Source organism: Parus major, chromosome 11 (genome assembly GCF_001522545.3).
Source record: "Parus major isolate Abel chromosome 11, Parus_major1.1, whole genome shotgun sequence".
Taxonomy (NCBI): Eukaryota; Metazoa; Chordata; class Aves; order Passeriformes; family Paridae; genus Parus; species Parus major.
The window spans coordinates 12,799,682-12,818,274 of NC_031780.1; the positions used below are offsets into that span (position 1 = coordinate 12,799,682).

The following is an 18,593-nucleotide window of genomic DNA, read 5'->3' on the forward strand; positions in this document are numbered from 1 at the left end:
AATGCAGGAAATTACTTCCAAACCTTGAGCCTTAAGTCTTAAAATCCAAAGAGCCGAATCCTTGTGCCCTCCATGAAGCTCCCTAATTTCACTGTGTATTAACAAAGGTTTGGTTTTTTTCAGAGTCAGAGCCTTGATAGTACTTTAGTTCTTTGTTGATGTACATTGCTTTTGCTGCATTAACTTCAAAAATATTTGCACCAGGTGAAGATCTGACTGATGGTCAGTGTAATCTAGCTATAGACCATACTCAGTTGAGAACAAGAAAAAAAATGGTTTTCCTTCTAAATTGCATTTTACAGTGTGAACATCAGCATTATTTACCTGAATCTAACAAATTAACTGAAGATTAAACCTTTTTATTTAATTCTTTCAGCTTCTGCTTTCATAAGTGAATGTAGGGATTTTATTAGCATTAGTTAAAACAAAAAAATTATTATAAAGCCTTGAAGAATTAAATCAAAATGTTTTGCAGTTGTTATGCACCACAAGAATAAAAGAATCTCTGAAATTTACTCTGAAATTAGATACTTTAATCTGCATAATTTATACGCTGAGTATTCATTAAAAGGACTACAATTGAAACTCACCTGTCATCAAAAGTAAAAGGATGGAAACAATAGCTAAGACTGAGGCAGGGAAATGGTATTATGGATGTTATTTCCTAAATATTTGCTAAGGAACGGTTTCTACCCGTTACTGAGGAAATTAAGGGAAAGTGACAAAGCAACAATAATTTCCAAGTAATAGTTCTTTTTTCTTTTCATTATCTGAGCTGTCTGCCCTCAGATCTGCTGCATTGTTCAGATTTAAAAACATTTCCTGCTGTAATAGACAAGGCAGGGACTGTCCAGGCAGGCAGGGAGGAGAGCTGGGCTCCTGCAGGGCAGCTCCCCCCGCGCTGGGCTCTGCTGCCTCCAGCCCTGAGCAGCGCCCTGGCTGTGCCCAGCTGGGCAAGGCTCCGAGCTGGGCTCCATTAAACCGCTCAAAACTCGGATATCATTTTCAAATAATAAAATGGACTTCCTCTATTCTGCTTACTTTTATTTTCCCTGCCTCCTAACCACCCAGAGGGATTAGATTGTTTTTTCTTGCCTTTGGAAACGCTTTTGGCTCTTCAGGGTTTTTTCTCTTTGCCCTGCTCCTGGCAGAGGTTATCCTATGAGTGCCTGTTTTATCTCCTGAAGGGATCTCATTGCTAAACAAGAGTCCTGGGCAGGATTTACACCCTTCCTCTGGAAACACCAGAAGCTTGTGTCAATTTCTGCTCTTTCATATTCCTGTCAGCTTGTCAGGGACTATCATTCATAAAAAATTTAACAGAGGAAACCTGACAGGATTGGCCTCTTGGTGCTACAACAAAATAAATATTTAATAATGACACGATGATACATTTACCCTAAACAGCTGACATTCTGTACTTCAGCACAATGGGCTAATAGTTCTCTTTATGACTATGCTCCCAGTAAAGTATTCATGCAACAAGTGGATGGACCAAGGCCCTGTGAACAATACAGAGACAACATCTTATGACTGAAGTGGCAGAAATCCCCAGTGATTCTCTCATAAAATATGACTTTTTGTGGACTCTGAATTTCAGCGCTCTTGGCCCAGAATTTTTAGGTATGTGTCCTGAGGTGATTCCCTAAACCAGGACAGTATGTTTACCCACATCCACTGTTCATCCAAGGGTGTGCCATCACTTGCTGGAACTACTACATCATGTCTCCAGACTTTGCAGAGATTCCAAGTGCTTGTTCCAGATGTGTTATTAACAGTTTAGTGACATCTGTAGTCATACTCTTCAATAAATTTGTTTTTAAATTCTGAATTCTAAATTTTGAAATATTGTGCTGTTACTACTGAAGTCCATGAAGTTCTCCTCTGACAGCTTGGGTCACTTTGTGGAACAGCAAATGATCAAACTTTATCACCCTTTCTCTTCCATTTATTTACTTTTTCACATATATAAAGTCATTTTGACTTGAAGGAGAACCAATTTTTGCCTTTAAAAATTTTTGTACATTTTTGATGTACCTATCTAATTAGTTTCCTCTAGTCTTCCATAGTATTTCTTGAACATTACCATTTGAAACTGGTTTATAACTGGAAAATTATTTAAAAATATTTTTCTTCTCCTGGCTCTTTCCCCTGTATATGAAATGATGTAAATAACAAAGGCCAGCCAACAATTTAACAGTCTGATCAAATTTGCTGCTTCTTCACTACTTGTACTTGTACTTCTTTGTTCAATAACTCATGACACCACACAGACCGACCAGTTTGAGGTAGGTTAGAGCACAGCAGTAATTTATTGAATTAAATACAGCTCTTCTCTACATCCATGACTGAAAAATCTGTGTCCCTCAGTCAAGTGGGGGTGAAGGCCAGGCAGTGTGTGCAGTCACAGAATGTTTTCCATCCCACCTGTGGTGACACTGGACTGGTTCAGCCTGAAAAAAGCAGATTGTACAGAGTATGGGTAGGCTGATAGACCTGACACAAGACCTGCTACATTCTCCCTCTGAGCTACTTTCACATCTGGGGACTCCAGGCTGAGTCTTCAGCTAGCACTGCATCTAATATATGTGCAAACATAAGGAATCTTTCCCTGCCTTTCTTTTCAACTTACAAAAATATTCTAATTAGTTATTTCAGGTGGAAGAAGGGAAAGGAATTTGAAGCAGGGCAAATGTGCGACTGTTGATTTTGCAGTAGTTCTGTCAAAAAAATATATTCTACTTTTAAAGCACACCATTTGGAAAGCAAAGCCCCTTTTAAAATGCTTCAGAACTCATGTCCTTTTTAATTGCCTGGAATTCATGGTGGCTGTGTGAGAAAGCCATAAACATATACAATCATAAAAACACATTTAGACAACCCAAACAGAATCAGTGCCATATTATTTTAGTTTATTATTCCTAGTGGAGTACAGATTGGTCTTCCTACTTTGATATTTATTTATACCAAGGAACTACAAGAACATAAATGCCACTCTTGGGATAATCCAAATGCTGGGGCCAAACAGAGTACACATTGCATCTGTCTCATTTGCAGTAAAATGAAGGAGTGTTTAGGTGTAATCCTGCTAATGAAGGAAAAAGTTGAAGGTCAAATGTAGCCTTCAGAATGAATGTGTCACTGTGAAGCTGAGAGAACTGTAATTCTACATTAAAACTTTTTTCTTAAAATATCAAATACCTAAGATGAAAAAAAAGAAAATGTAGTTCTTTGGTTTCATTATTCTCTTTTCTTTGAAGCCATCAAGGATTGTGTTCAAGATTTTAGTGCTCATATGAAAAATTAATGATGGGTTTTTGCTAGACAGAAAGCCTTTTTATTTTGCACACGATTAACAAAGAAAACTCAATGCAAAAGTGAGATGCTCAGCAGGGGGTGGTTCTCTCAGAGTCCTGCTCACAGCTTCATACCATAACATTTATTGACATGGGAAAATACCCACTTTTATCCAAAGACAGTTAAACACATAGGATATGTGCAGGGTGTACATACTGAATAACAAGGAGCAGATTCTCCACAAAGGAAAATGTCAACCAAAATAAACAAACAGCCTAGCAGCAGGCTGGCCCTGCACTGCCTCTGGGCTGCTTCGAGTCTACTGCAGAGCCAAGTGCAATGTTAGTCTTTTGCTAGTTATAGTCAGGAAGTAGATTATCGGCTGAAAGGCTGCAGGGTGACTTCAGACAGCCTGCCTGCAGCAGAAGAAAAGCCAAGAACGAGTGGGCAGTAGAGGACATAAACCAGAGCTGCACTCTGCTCACAGGCTGGTTTGATTCCGTGTTCCTCACCTACAGAGATCTCATTTGGGAGGGTCTGGGTACTTTTCCCACAGGTCTTTTCCCACAATGTAAAAATCACAGAGTAAGCTCACATGAGTTTGTGCATCCTGCTTTAACCCTGTCATCTCTGTGTCCAGCCTTCAGTTTTTATAACTTCTTGTTTTTTTGATCTAGTCAGCCAACTCTGTGCATTTTCTGGAATTCAGAAGGACCATCTGCTACCCACACATTCAAAAAGAAAGCCACACAAAAAAGGTATAACTTTTACAAATTATAATGGAATTATAATGAGCCTTACTTATTTTAAGCTTAAGAAAAGACAAACATCTGTTACTAGTATGTATTTATGATTTGTCCCTAAATACAGGCAGATTTTTAAAATATCTGTTAAATACAACAGTTCACTGCAAAGAGCTGAGTGGGCTTATAAATCTCAGGCCAGACTTGCGGTTTTGGTGTCAAACAAGAATGAAGCAAATGATTCTGGACAAACTGGACCAGAAAACTTTATTTTCTTGTTATACTAAAAAATGGAGAATGGCATTTACTCCCCTTCTCCTCCCATCCTCCCCTCTCTCCCACCCACCAAATACCATTATGGACTACAAGCTCTACTTGCATGTAGATTCCAAGAGGATTTTTGAAAACACTATGCACAAGAACTCATTAAAGATACAGAAGTGTCAAACAACAGAAATCTTTCATGTAGAAACTTGTTTTCCTTAAAACTACATGCCCATAAGCAGCAAGGATGAAGGTATCCCATGCAAGCTGAAGTGATTCTTGCTTTTGAGGTAAGGAAACCAGAAGAATGCTTAAGCTGGTAAGAGCTGGCCTTGTGCAGGAGGACACAAGGCAGAGTGTCTAAGTTATATTTCTCAGTGATAAGGAATCAGTTATACTACATAGAAAAAGCCAAAGCCACAAATATCGCACCTAATAATGGTAGTTATGAGCCTTTCCAAAATATTTCATTTTTCTGATTTAGTTCCAATTTGTTTGCTTGAACACTTCTTTTGAAGTTATCTACAGTAGTGGTACTGAGGTGTAGTGACTGGTGTACAATTATAGAACCAGGTTGGCAGGATGATTGAACTGGCTAACTGCCATTTTCACACCAACTGGTTTTTTTCTTGTGGATTTTTTAGATCAGATCCCTGCAGGAACAGATTGAGTGGAGTTTTTATATTGTTATTATGGCTGTTTTTATATTGCAGTAATGATTTTTTGATATTTGATAATAAAGCCTTGAGATAATAGCAGTGGAAGCCTCAGCGTAGCTTTCATAATCTATTGATTTTGTGGCTTTTTTTCAGGGTGAATTTTTTTCTTTGCTATCATTGGTTGTTTGGTTTTTTTTTAATTATTTTGTGGGGATTTCTCTTAGTGCTTTTTCCAACCCTATAGTGCTGCTACATATGAAGTATATACAAACAATGTGCTTGTTTCCTCCTGTCAAGTGCTACTAACCAAATACAAATACAGCCCAAGTTTTGTCCTGCATCACTAAACTCATTGATAGCTTTACTTCAGCTACATAAAAAGCTGGATTAGACACTATCCACTATCTGAGAATTTCTGAGTGATTTATACCATGCAATTATATTCCAGTCTCTAACTCAAAATTTAGACAGACAGTAGGTTTTAGGAATGACTATAATTTATATCCCTAAATTATAATCTCTCTAGAACAGGAATGGTATCACTGTGTGTAATCTGAAAAACACTCTGATAATTTTGGCAAGCAAGGCAGAATTTGATGACAGGTTTGTAATTACCACTGTGAAGCACAGAACTAGAGATGTGCCTGTGAGGGAGAGGTGCCCTGTGCTCCGGGAGCCTCCCACTCCTGGGAGCAGCTGGATCCACAGTTACACCCTCGCCAGCCAAGAAGCTGTTCCTGCCCTGCCTTGTCCAAATTTAGCCTCATGCTGGTGAGTGGCCAGCCCTGGTTTGTCCATCGGTGCTGCCAAGCAGATGGAACTGGCTGAGTTTTCTCACCTTTGCTCAGCAAGAGCTTTAATTTGTGTCTCTTCTGCTCCCCAGCCAAAAGTGGCCATGGAGTCTTACAGGCATGTATTTATTCTTGAGACTTACAAAGCCTTTTTTACTCTGACTGAGGTTTATTGACAGGCTCAAAAGTTCCTGTAAGGCAATATGACAGAAAAATAAGAACAGACAGACAGACAGTAATGGCATGACCCTCATTTCCTTAGGAAACTAGGCTAAAAATGAAAATGTGACCTCAGACCCTTTGCTGAGGGCTTCCCCTTTGAAAATCAGGATGAGAAAAATATATCCTGGATCAGAAGGGACATGTGGAGATTACTGTAGTCTTGTGACTATATTAAAGGAGTCAAGAAAATAAACTAATTGTGAATAACTTTTAAGTCCTCCCAAATCATGATTACTATTAAAAATACTAAAAACAATATTGTATTTACTCTTCAAAGGAAAAAAATGGTGTCATGGTTACAGTTACAACCAGAGAGGGATACTTTGGACACAGAATGTAGAGGATTCCCCTGCCCAAGGGACAGACTGAGGCAGGGATTCTGTCCCACACTGGGCTGAAACCATGCAGGTAAAAACAACTGAGAAAACAGGCTGGAGTCACTGTCCCCTTCTGAGGTGAGCAATGCACACAGCAGAGAGGGGCCCCGTTTTTGCCCCAAGTAACAGAAGGGGTGTAGAGAGAGCTCAGGAGAGGGAAGCTCCATGACCTTCCCAGGCTCTCCTCACCTACACATTGTAGTAGCTCACAGGCAATTTGTAACCACTTAGGTGGGTGTTCTGTGTCTGCATGACTGGACTTTAAAGCTCAATCCAGTACTGACCTTGAGAGAACCTCTCAGATGTGCTGGCAATGGAGTAGTTGACGCATTTCCACACAAAGCACTAAACCCTTACATATTGGAAAAGTCATTCAGACTGTTAGGACTTGCATGGAAAAATACAAATATTTCATAAGGACAAGTGGGCAGATTATTCTCAGGGTATTGATTCCACATATTGGTCTGCTGAAAACCTGCTGCTAAATAGACCTCCCTACTGGAGAGGCTGAGCAAGGTGGCCGTTTCAGAGGCTCTGGGGGTTTATTGATTGCACATAATCATGAAATAGCACAGATTGAGCATGCTGTTGCCACTACCATTTGCATAAAAAGGTAACACTTCAGTGTTGGGAAGCCAGAACACTTCAGAACATTAAAAGCAGCTGTCCCTTACCACATCCAGCAGGGCAGCAAGTCCCTCAGGCTTCTCATTTTCCAGCGCCTAGGGAACCGGGACAACACACACATAAAATTGGCTGTATTGTTGTCTATAACAAGTAAGTTAGTAAATATATTTGCCATACTAGATAGATACTGAAAATGAAACTCATATCTCCAGCAAACCTACAGGGTAATGTTTTCTCTCTTACTGGAAAACAGCATCACTTAGGGAATTTGAAATGGATTATTAGTTTTCTATTTGATTCTTGTCATCAGATGAAGTTAATTCAATTAATTTCAACCAAATTCATGTAAACTCTTCTTCCTCCTGGCATGCTAGTTTTGTCAACTGCAGTTCTCAGTTCTTCACAGATGGGATTCAACAAGGGATCTCAAGCAGCAGCAAGCCCATGAAGTACTTTACCAAATAGGGTCCTGAAACATGGTGGACCCTTAAATGCCAGTTTAGCCTGCTGAGAGAGCAGTGAATTCACTCCACATCTGATGAGAGGATTCAAATCATCAGTTCAGTGGGAGAATCTTTCTGTTGTGGGGATGAAAAGCTCAGGGGACCTCACTCATGCTCAGTGGTCTTGTAATTAAATGTTATACACTTGATGAGCATTGCATTGCAAGCCTCAAGGCTAATTTACATGTTACCACCAAAATGTCTTATTTTATTTTGCTTGTAAAAATGCTACACAGGCATCATTGCATGTCATTGCAAATGGTTTCTATCAATGATGCTTGGGTGACTCTCAAAATTACTAAAAGCTGTACATAATTACTGCTAAAAAGCCCTGCACTGAACCAATAATGCTTCCTCTACAATAGCTATTTTATGACTAAGAAGGCTTTCCTGATGTGACTGACAATGTTAGGATAAACAAGCAGCCTGCCAGCAAATAAAGAATAGCTTTTTGGGGAAACAAAGTAGTTTGATTCAATTATAGTATTACATGTATCATTAAAGTGTGTCACTTTTCTGAGAGCTGCCCATAATTCACAACAGAAAGGCAGCGTTGGAGAAAAGAGAGAAAAATTAAAGTAAATAGGAGCTCATTGTAAGAATGGTGAGAGATATGATGTCAATATAAGGTATTTACTGGCACATTTAAATGCTTTATGTTGTAAAAGTTGCTTTTAGTGGTCTGGGACACATGACTCATGTCACTCTTGAGACAAGTAAAAAGAGCAGAAGATGGTCAAGGCTCTGGGACCCATTTAGCACATATGCCTTTATTAGTTTCGTGTTCTGAGGAGGTTATTCCACAAACAGCATTTCCATGCAGGTATATCAAATGGACTTAAATATGTTTTCTTTTAATTCTCTCTTTATTTAGTACTCTTTGCTACTGACTTCAAAAGAATGCTAGAGCACTGCAACACCATTTATTGGAATATATTAATAATAATAAATTACATTTTCATTTACTGTGTTCCAGCTCTTAGAAGAACAAACAACCTTCTGCAGATGCAGAAGAAAGGCAGAGAAATATTAGATGACTTACCCACAGTCTGTAGCAGGTGAGTGAAAGAATTAGATATAGAACCTCTGGCCTTTCCTCCAAATAATCTTGCCTGTGTTTTTGCCACACTAAAATGATTTTGCATATGTCCTGTCTCAAAATATGAAAAATATATGCAATATGCAAAGCAGCCAATTGGACTGCCTTTTGGAATATATCATCATTTATGAACAGTGCATCTTGAAACCTAAACAGATTGTGTGCAATTAATTGCAAACTGTCAAAGAGACTACAGCACTTTACTGCCAATTTGTAAATAAACCCTAGTTTGAAAAAGGACTGAGGCAAGTGAGGTGAGTTTCTGTGGATAAAGGGAAGGCAATGCACAAATGCAATGCAACACAATTTTTACACTTCAGCCTTTAAGAATTTTGCTGACCCTGGAAGAAAATGGTAAGGTGCAGAGTCATTCAGTACAGCCAGGTTTCTCTGTAGGTAGATATTTTACATAACCTAAACAAAGAACTCACAGCTTACTTGAGATGCAAAAATAATAAAGAAGTTATGTACAAAATGAAAAATGTACTTTTAATTAAAATTTTAGAAAATACATGTGCATTTTTTACCTTAAAGATGTGCTGAACAATGGTGAATGATGATGTGCAAACAAAGCAGATTCCCTTTATGTCCTGATTATGACCCTGAAATGATCTTTGTTATAAATATGCTCATGCTGGTAGCTGGCCAATACCTGACTGGATTCCTTATCCGGTGCTGTCTCGCTCCCTTTGTATCACTGCTGTTACCATCCTATCTCTCATTGTTCCCCTCATATATTCAATAAATACAATATGTTTGGTGCCACTGCTGATCTGCTGAGCCAGTCAGTGGCCGGCCCAGTGACTCCGACTTGGTCTCAGCTTCAAAAGAAGAATGATGATGTCTGTCTTTCTAGGTTTGAACCCCTCTGGTGAGCAGCATCACAAACGTGGTACAGACCTTCAGTAATTACTGAAACAGCAGTTTGTCACAAGCTGCCTGCAGCAATGATGGACAATCTGCTGGTGGATATAGTTAGAGGAAAGAATATGTAAGAAAACATGATATTTGTGACAGGTTTAACTTGGATTTTTTGTTTCAGGGGATGAAATGTACCTGTGAAGGCAGTTGATGAAGAACTAGGTACCTATATTCAATAACTATTCTTTCCACCACTGTGGTATTTAATATATATGAAAAAAAATTATTCCAGTGTAAATAAGAATTTGGCCCAAGTAGCAGGGACAATTACATGAAATGCAATTTGTATCTCCTCAGAAGTTCATCTAAATAAGAAGTGTCCAAAACAAGTAGATTTAGCCCTTGAGGAAGAGTCCTCCCTGCGTATCCCAGACACCCTCCACAGTGGTCATTGAGGGGGTCATTGCGATGCTCAACAAATAAAAAAAATCTCTTCCCCATTCCCCTGAGCCTTGTACCAGGCCCTAAGCTTACTGCAACATACAGGCACTTCCCTGTGCTCTGTGAACCTGAAAAAAAACCAATATAAAAGTCCTCCTCATGTGAAACAATTCTCTTTATTCTTTTTCTGCCCTAATCTTGTAGAATTGCAGTTCCAGAAATGACACAAAACACTCGAGTCCATGGATGGTGAGGTAAATGCATGGTTGAGAGAAGATGAAAGAAAAAAATTATCTCTGAGCCTGATAGGCTTTGGAAGGAACTTTACAGGGAATCAGCACACCAAAGGATGCTGTTACGTGGGGAACCACAGGCCCAGCTGGCTGCAAAATTAGAAATCTAGAATTGAGAGGACAGAATTCACTGCTTAACCCCAGGCAAATTAACAGTGACTTTTTGTTTCACAGCTTAATATTTAAACAATGTTGCTCCAATTAGTCAATGGAAGACATTTTGTTTTCTGTGAGATATACTCTTTCCTCTCCAAGTCAAGGAGGTTTGCTTCCAGGATTTTTTTATTTTTTTATATTTTTTTTAACTAGATTGCTCTTGGTTCTAGGGATAGCGGGTTTCCTTCAGAAACACCACAAACACTTCCACTCCTCCACCCTTTATTGACTCAAACTTTCAAAATCTGCGTGCCCACATCCCCTAGCTTGTTATTTTGTGTGTTGCACTGTTGGAGATTGCTCGTGTTTCCCCACAAAAGGCTCTCCAGTGCTGAGCTCTCGCATTTTGCCTCCAGAGCCCGGTGGCTGTGCTGCTGCAGGACCCCCGGCCGCGCTCCGCAGCGCTGCCCGAGCGCATAGCAGCGCCGTGGGCTCGCCTTCAGAGCCACAAACAGCTCTCTCAAATACCCAGAGTGCCCAGAAGATGGAAATGTGCTGCCTTACGATTTCAGCAAGCAGCAGATGAACTCCGGACATAGTGACAGCCCTCCCCTTGCTGAGCAAACCCGCTGAGCATCCTGAGCAATCCAGCCTTAGCCCCTGACCGCATTCAACAGAGTTATTTTGTTGTACTGTGAAGAATGCAGAGATCACTGTCCATGAAAAGCAGAGTTCAAAAGGCAGCATGGCACGGTGTCCATGTGCTGGCTGACACATTTAACCCACAATTATCGGGCATGGGGTTTTCAGATGAAACTCCTGAGAAATTGCTTGGTTTTCAGGGTTTTCTCCCCGCTTTCTCCTCTTTGCCACTGAAGAAATAATTTTCAGTTGAATATTTTTATCTTTATCTGTAGTTTCCAGTGTCTTTTACAGTTCAACCCATTCCTCTCACCTCTACCCCTGCAGGTGCTCGTGGAAATTGAGACCTGCACCAGCCGTGTCTGTTGCCAGCAGGACTCAGCAGTGTCCCCAGCTCTGGTGAGGTACCAGTGTGTGCTGAGGCACAGTGATGGCATCCTGGGATACTAATGTATATGTCATGTAGTGTTTGCATGCAGCAAAGATTCTGGAGAGTAGAATAGGGAGAATCTATTATTTTCTTTAGAAACAGCTTTTCTCCTCTGTTGTCCCTTGACATCTGCCCCTCACAACAAGCTTGGGATGCAATGTGCCCTTCTCTCCCCTACAAATGCTCTGCTCCTTTTTGACAAGGAGAATACTGACAGTACTGAGATCCCACTCAGTCTGCTTGCTTTTAGCAGCCCTACAAGAGCAGGGAGGAAATTTTCCCTGCTCTCTGGAATAAGGTCCTCCATTACCATGTCACAAAAGAGGCTGCTTGGTACCTAAGGAAAACTGCTGACTTTAAACCTGAGATAAGGCTCTATCATTTACACTAATGAGCTCACTGGTGGGGAATTTGTAAAATTTTATGATAAAAAAAGTAGCTGTAGTCAGTGTTTGATGGAATTTACTATTTTACATTTTTGCTGAAGATAGATATAACTACTAATCATTTACACATTCAAACCTAAATAAGAGCGGAAGAACTGTCCCAGTAGAAATTCAAAGAACTTGTAAGTAATCTATTATTATTTTTTTACCATGGGTTGAGTCTAAATTCTTCTGGGAAAGGCTATAGATACTTTTAACTGGTTGAATTACAAACAAGTTACCCAGAAGAAGCCCTTAATGAAACACTTATATTTCAGGATTTTAATTGTTTGTGACTTATGGTTACAAGTTCACCTCCCAGATCTGATAGTCCTGTCGGATTTGATTTCTGATAGAAGTGTGCCCTGGGATGCACCCTGGGGGTTAGCCCTGTGATGGTTTCTGAGCCAGGTACCACATATGCCCAGTAAGTGCAGTGAATAAGGGGAGGTATCTAATAGCCTTTGTTATTGCCAATTGTCAGAGCAGTAAATGACAAGTGTTCAGGAAATCTCTCAGCTAGTGTAGGTTACAAAGACCTAAACCATTCTGTTCTGAGCCAGAATAAATGAGTCTGGCTGGAGAGAGCAACTCTGCTATAAAACTAGCAAAAATGGAAGAAAACAATGAGGTGAAAGTAAGCAAAGAAGAATAAAGATGTCTCCAGCTAAAGGACTGGAAAACTAACTCAGGTTGGCATCTGTGTATGCTATGAATGAAATTACAGCAGGTTTTTCTCCCTCTCTGTCATTTTTTTTCTTTTTTCCCCTCTGCTTACTCCATTTGTGGTGTTCAGCCTCCACCTAATCACAGGTTCAGCACCTGGAAAAGGTGGCCAGAGGTGCAATACAGGGCATGGGCTGTATTGCCTGTGAGCACTCACTGCTGCATGCAGACCAGAAATAAATCCTAATGAAATATTCCACGTGGTGATTGTCCCCCTGCTGCTGTGTTTTCTACCTGGGCCAGCTGTGTTTCTGCAGTGCTGTCTCAGTCACTTCACCCTCTGAACAATCGTGGATTCATGGCTTTGACTGATCCCTTTACCAGAGCAATTTGGGAAGGGCTGCTGGGGTGTGTGATAGGCACTAATCCCAGAGCAGGCATTGCCCAAAGGAAACAATGAGCATGGACACTTGGCTCTGGGTTTAATGCTGCCAAAAAGAAAAGGACAGACAAAATAAAGTGTTTAGCAAACATGAGAAAGGTGTGTGGAATGGATACATGAAGGACAGCTGGTTTATGGGCTGTCACTGAGGTATTTTCCAACTCCATGAGCATGCAAGCACTGGGAAAATGACAGACCAACAAAAAGGATCAGTGTGAGAGACTGCAAAGTGGCTGAGAAGCTGATCTTCATGCAACTGATCAGAATTATTACAACATTTCAAGAACACATTGCATTTTCCATGAAAATATAGTCAAATCCATGGCTATTGTGTATCTTTGTCTTCATATGGTTCATCACAATATTTTAATTGCCCAAAAGTCTGTCTACCTGTCTCCTTCCCTCCATCCTGCCATCCCTTTGTACCCAATACAGAAGTGCAGAAATGTTGCTCTTGCTGCTTTTCCCCAAGAGCAGCAGCCACTAGAGGGAAAGATGCACACGGAAAATTCCCTTCAGCATCTCTGGGGCTTCCTTCGTAAGTAGAAAAAAACCCAGAAATTTACCCAGCATTTGTAAGGTAGTCTGATTTATCCTTTCAGATAAAGTATGTTGAATGAGATTATTTTTAGTATTGCAGTTGCACTGTACATCATGAAACACAGCCAAAATTAAGGGCCAGGGAAAAAAAAATCATTGGCTAAATTACACAGAGGAGATTGGATTACCTGTTCAAACAGAGCTCTTAATTCTGTGTATAAATAGAATCCACAAGCACAAGTGCACTGCAGTAGAAAATAAAGCCAGCCAGCAGCCCCTAATAACCCTTAATTATTAGGAGTTTCAGTTAACATTTGGACAGCTTTGGTCTTAATTCTTTTAAGTTTGAAGAGGCAGCACGACCGAGGTGGCCCCATTTACAATTACATTGAGCACACACGCTGTTCCAGCCCGTGCTGGCTTTAGCTGAGCCTTCTCTGGCAGCTTGGGCTGGGATTTTGCCCTGTTAAAATATAATTACCTATCAGAATGGCAACTAGTTTCCAGTTTGAGTTATTTGTTTGTAACAATGCACTTGTTTTGACAGAAGTCTATGACGAGAAAAACAAATCAAGCTCCTGACCTTGGCATCATCACTCACTTAGGAAATTTTTGTACCTGAAAGAAAATCTGCTGATATTCCATGCAAGTAATAAATTATCTGACATCATCAGTCAATACCATAATGTATGTCAATGCAAATCAATGGCATAAGTAAATGTAGCTGTAAAACAGATAACTCAAGGTAAGACTGAAATCCAGTGTTACTTAAAAAAACCCACCAACTTGATAGTGCTATACTACACGTGGACATTTACAATTTTAAAAACCAGAATGTTTAATATTTGTCTCAGGGGTGGAGTTTTCAACTCTTAGCAGAGAACTAATATTCTTTCCCATTTCTAAAGCTGCCCTACGTAATATATATGTGAGATCAGAAGTCAAATATTGTATTGCAGGCAGACAGTAAAATGCAGCAGATGAAATTTATTTTGAAGTTATCTTAATAAGCTGTTTTGTTCTTCAAAATATACAAGCCCTACTACCTGTGTAGCCCAAGGATCCTTCAAGGTAGATAATTTGACATTAATTTACTGCTGCAATCCCCACTTTGGTTAAGACTGTGTAACTCTTTCCCCTTTGACCTTCTGTTTGTAACTACATGTATCCATCAAAAATTCCCACTCCTGAGACTCGGGTTTGCCAAAAATGTGAACTGTAAAAGCTGAATTTTTATGTCAATGTTTTATCAGGTTTTTTTTTAACATTACAAAACACATGAAGACATAGTGTTGTTTGATATTCTCTAGCCAGAAGCAAGACCTAAAAGTGAAAATCAGAACTATTTTTCTGTAGAACAAAGTGCATGGTTAATGTTGGGAAGCAACCTGATTTGATCAAATAAAATTACAGAAGGTGAAGACAGGAAAATACACAAATTATCACCTGGCAGCTGTTGTCAGGCACACACCTCAGAAAGCACAGGCACTCTCTGGCTGTCCATCCCTGGCCTGGTGCTGTTCTCTCCTGGCCCCCAAACCTGTCTGTGCCATTTTATGGTTTTTCTCTGCTGAGTACGACCTGCACAGGCAGTCAAGTGGCACTGCAGGTCCCAGGCCCTTTTTATTCTACAGTGTGGAGCATTAGAGATAATTCTGCTGGATGGCACCCTAGCAGTGCATCTGCTTCTGCTGTGCACTCTCTCAGTGAACTCAGCCTGCTCTTGATACCTTAATTGCTTGCTGTGGAAGCTGAAGGTGACACCATAAGCAAATCACCATAAATACATGAAAACCTTTCTTACAAGAGCAAATCAGATGGTTCTAGATAGAGCACTGGATGGATCAGCAAAAGCTGTTTTGTTCTAAATCTCATTTTCACACATCTTCAGACATTGTACAGAATCCCAGCAGATGCTTGGGAAGACAAGTATCTTAAGTTTATATGGGCATATATAAATCCCTGAATTGCTTTTTGCTGCTTATAGTTCATAAACTAATATAGCAGTGAACAAACTGCATTTTCAGAATTCTGAACAAACTGCATTTCATATAAGTTATCCAGTTATGGACCAGACCGTGCATCTCTCACTCAAGAAGGATTAAATCAAAAGGCAAGTAGTCTGTGAAAAGGTGAATTTATACACAGTGAGCTAAAGTCTTGCTAAATTATTCTCTTGAAGGAAATATAAAGGTTTCCAGTAGAATTCTCGGTACTTGTTTTCAGAGCAGCTTATGCTTATCCTCCTCAGAGATTTCATGAGTGAAGCTGAAGTTAAATGTGTAGTGAGACTGTTTTAAGGATGATTTTCCTACAACAGGATTAAGGCTCACTGACAGTGTAATGGAGGCCAGGTAATACTGCTGTTGCTTTATGGCTAAACTATATTTTGGTTTCTACAGATAAAACTTCAGTACCTATGAGCTTCACAATTGCTTCTGTAAGAGGTAAAAAAAACCAGGTTATTTTGGTCTCACCATAGCTTTTTTTCTGGTACAAAATAAGCAATTCTCTCATGATCTGAGCAGGATAGTAACCAGTCCTGAACTGCTGCTTCAGGGACTTGATGAGGATAATTCAATTTTTTTTTTTCCCTCCAGATTATTTCCAAGTTGTTTGGTTTTCTTGTTTTTTTTTTTTTTTCTTTAACCTTGGGTGAAACATTAGGGGAGTTCGACAAACTCCTAGTCTGCAGGCAATCTGTCAATATTGAGGTCAGAGCGAGTTACCACACAATGGACAGTTCACATATTTTCACCACATCCACAACAGTTTTTTCTTAAAAGCAAACACCAAAGAGCTCTGCCTGACAAATATATCCATTTCAAACTAACATCTGCAACATCTATTAGAGTTTGTTAATACCTTGATACCATTTCCATTGTATCTCAATGACCATTGTCCTCTTGGATCTCAATGACATTGACTAACAAGGCAGTTTGTAATTAGATGGTGTAATTTAATTCCTGTCCCTCTGAAAACATCTGGATTTGCAAATCTCCACTCTAGATGGAGAGCTCTTTGCCACACATCACTAATCATGCAACGTGCTCATCTATCAGTCCCCACATCCTCCTGCTGAGCACCTCTTCTTTGTGCCCAATATGAGTCAGAGACTGTTGGCAATACAGAGAGGATCAACACAACTGCCTAGCACTGCCTGTGGCATTTAATGAAAATGAAGTCAGCTCTAATTTGCATGGCAGGTGTTTCTTTATTACAGCCAGAGCTGCAGAAGCTGGATGCTACAGTGCTAGGCAAGTGTGCAAGAATGAAAGCCGCTGACAACAAGGGTGTCTGACACAGGAATCTTGGCACCCCCCCTTGTCTGCCTGCCTACCTCCTGTGCGAGGTAAAGTGACAGATTTGTTCATTTATCCAGGTGCCCCTGTCCTGGTTCTTTCTGGTAACTCCATCCACCAAGCCATTGGAGTAGCCAAGGAGCTTGGGGGTAGAAGGCCCACCCAGCCTCCTGCCAAGGGGTCACCACACCAAGCAACTTCCAGCTCTGGCAGACCCTCCTGGATTCAAATCCATAAGCTACATCTAAAGAGCTCTATAGCATGAGAGAATTGCTTTTTGTCATGCACAGGAAGTGTCTTACAAGAGAAATACATGATACAATAATATTTTTTATGAGTCATGTGTGTTGAAAGAACATGCATGTTTCTTTGAGTCAAGCACTCAGAAAAATTAAAAGGGCAGAACCATGCTCCTTCAGTTTCTATTTCCCCAAGCCATCTCACCAAAGTGACAAGAATGCAAAATGATCATTTTCACTAATTTTTATTTTGTTTAGCTTTATTAGTATGCCTTAGAAATATTAATTTTATTTTAAAGTTTCTGATTCTGATTTCAGATTCAGTTGTCAGCAGCAATAATACATTGTAAATCTAAAGCTCGTGTCTTGAAGCAAAACATAACACACCTTCTAACAGGCTGTGGCTCCACCCACTCACTTTCTACTTCTCAGAATTTTTGTTGCTATTTTATTATCTCCCCAACTCCTTTCTGACCACTGTTCTTCCCCTTTTTTAAGCATTTTGCCACTACATTGGTTTCCAGACTGCTTCACTGCTGAGTATCAAAAGTGCGGCGTATTCTGACCCTCCCTGCAGAGGCTCCTGATGCCATTGGTTCCCGCTACATCCCGTCCCTCACAGCCAGCCAGTACCAACCCACGGGCAGACTGACACTTCAGACTGTCTGAACAACTTCACAGACACGCGTTTAACTTAGCAGAGCAGTTATATCAATAAAGTTTTATTTATGGCAGTTTTCAGAGAGAGAGATCACTTTCCCAGGTAAAAAAATATCTTACGAACCACACAATCGGAACAGCACAATGAAATAAAGTAAAGCCTTTACCAAAATTCATAATGATTTGCACTGGAGCTCAGTTTTGGAGCACATTCAGTTTCCCAGAGCAGATGCTACAAACTCCATAAAAGTTTTTATCTCTGAAGTTTAATTTTGTAAACAGATTTGCCAGTTAGAAAAGCACTCTGTTCCAGTCGTTTGTTTCTAATCTCTTCATTTACAATCCCGGGTGATGATTTTTTGACAGCGCATCCAGAAAGAACACGGGTCAGACGTCCAGAGACAAAGCAATCTTTGCGCTTTAGGAAACAACGACGACCCTAAACCCGAGCTCCGGGCGGGTCCCATGGCGGGGCACTGTCCTTATCAGCGGGGCGCTGCTCCGGCCGAGAAAGGCTCCAGACGCTGTTGGAGTTGCTTGCTCAGGAAGCCTTGCGGTTTGTTCCTTCCCGGGATGCGAGCGAGACGGCTGAAGCAGACAGCGGAGCCCGGACACTTCTGCGAGGGGGACTCGTGGTAACCCATCTCTCGGTGCGATTCCGGCGGGAGGGGCGCGGGGTCACAGCCGGGGATGCTCTGCCTGCTTGGAGGCGGCGGCAGGCCTTCGCCCCGCCAGCAGCCCGCTCCCTTCCAGCCTGCCTGGCCCAGCTGCACCGCGGAAAGCCGCGGTCCCGCTCCGCCCCACGGGCCCACAGCCCGGCTTTGCCCGACGCCCCGGTCCGAGCGGCTCCACGGGAGTTCTCGAGCCCCGCCCTGCCTCAGCCCCGCGCGGTGTCTCCGCGCCCCGGCGCTCCTACCTACGCGGCTCGGCTCGGTGCGGTGCGGTGCGGTGCGGTGCGGCTCGGCTCGGCTCGG

General features: G+C 41.0%; 1 protein-coding gene and 1 long non-coding RNA gene across 2 annotated transcripts in view; both read left to right on the plus strand.

Moving 5' to 3' along the window:
* LOC107209914 overlaps positions 1-12,692 on the plus strand; it is a 33,952-nt gene extending 21,260 nt beyond the window's left edge. The window contains exons 4-6 of the long non-coding RNA XR_001523748.2: positions 3,975-4,055; positions 8,460-8,541; positions 9,625-12,692. This is a non-coding gene — a long non-coding RNA (uncharacterized LOC107209914). The remainder of the gene's footprint in view (positions 1-3,974; positions 4,056-8,459; positions 8,542-9,624) is intronic.
* Positions 12,693-18,192: 5,500 nt separating this feature from the next.
* CBLN1 (cerebellin 1 precursor) overlaps positions 18,193-18,593 on the plus strand; it is a 4,083-nt gene continuing 3,682 nt past the window's right edge. The window contains exon 1 of the mRNA XM_015639560.3: positions 18,193-18,254. Coding sequence (XP_015495046.2) covers positions 18,193-18,254 — 62 coding nt within the window. The remainder of the gene's footprint in view (positions 18,255-18,593) is intronic.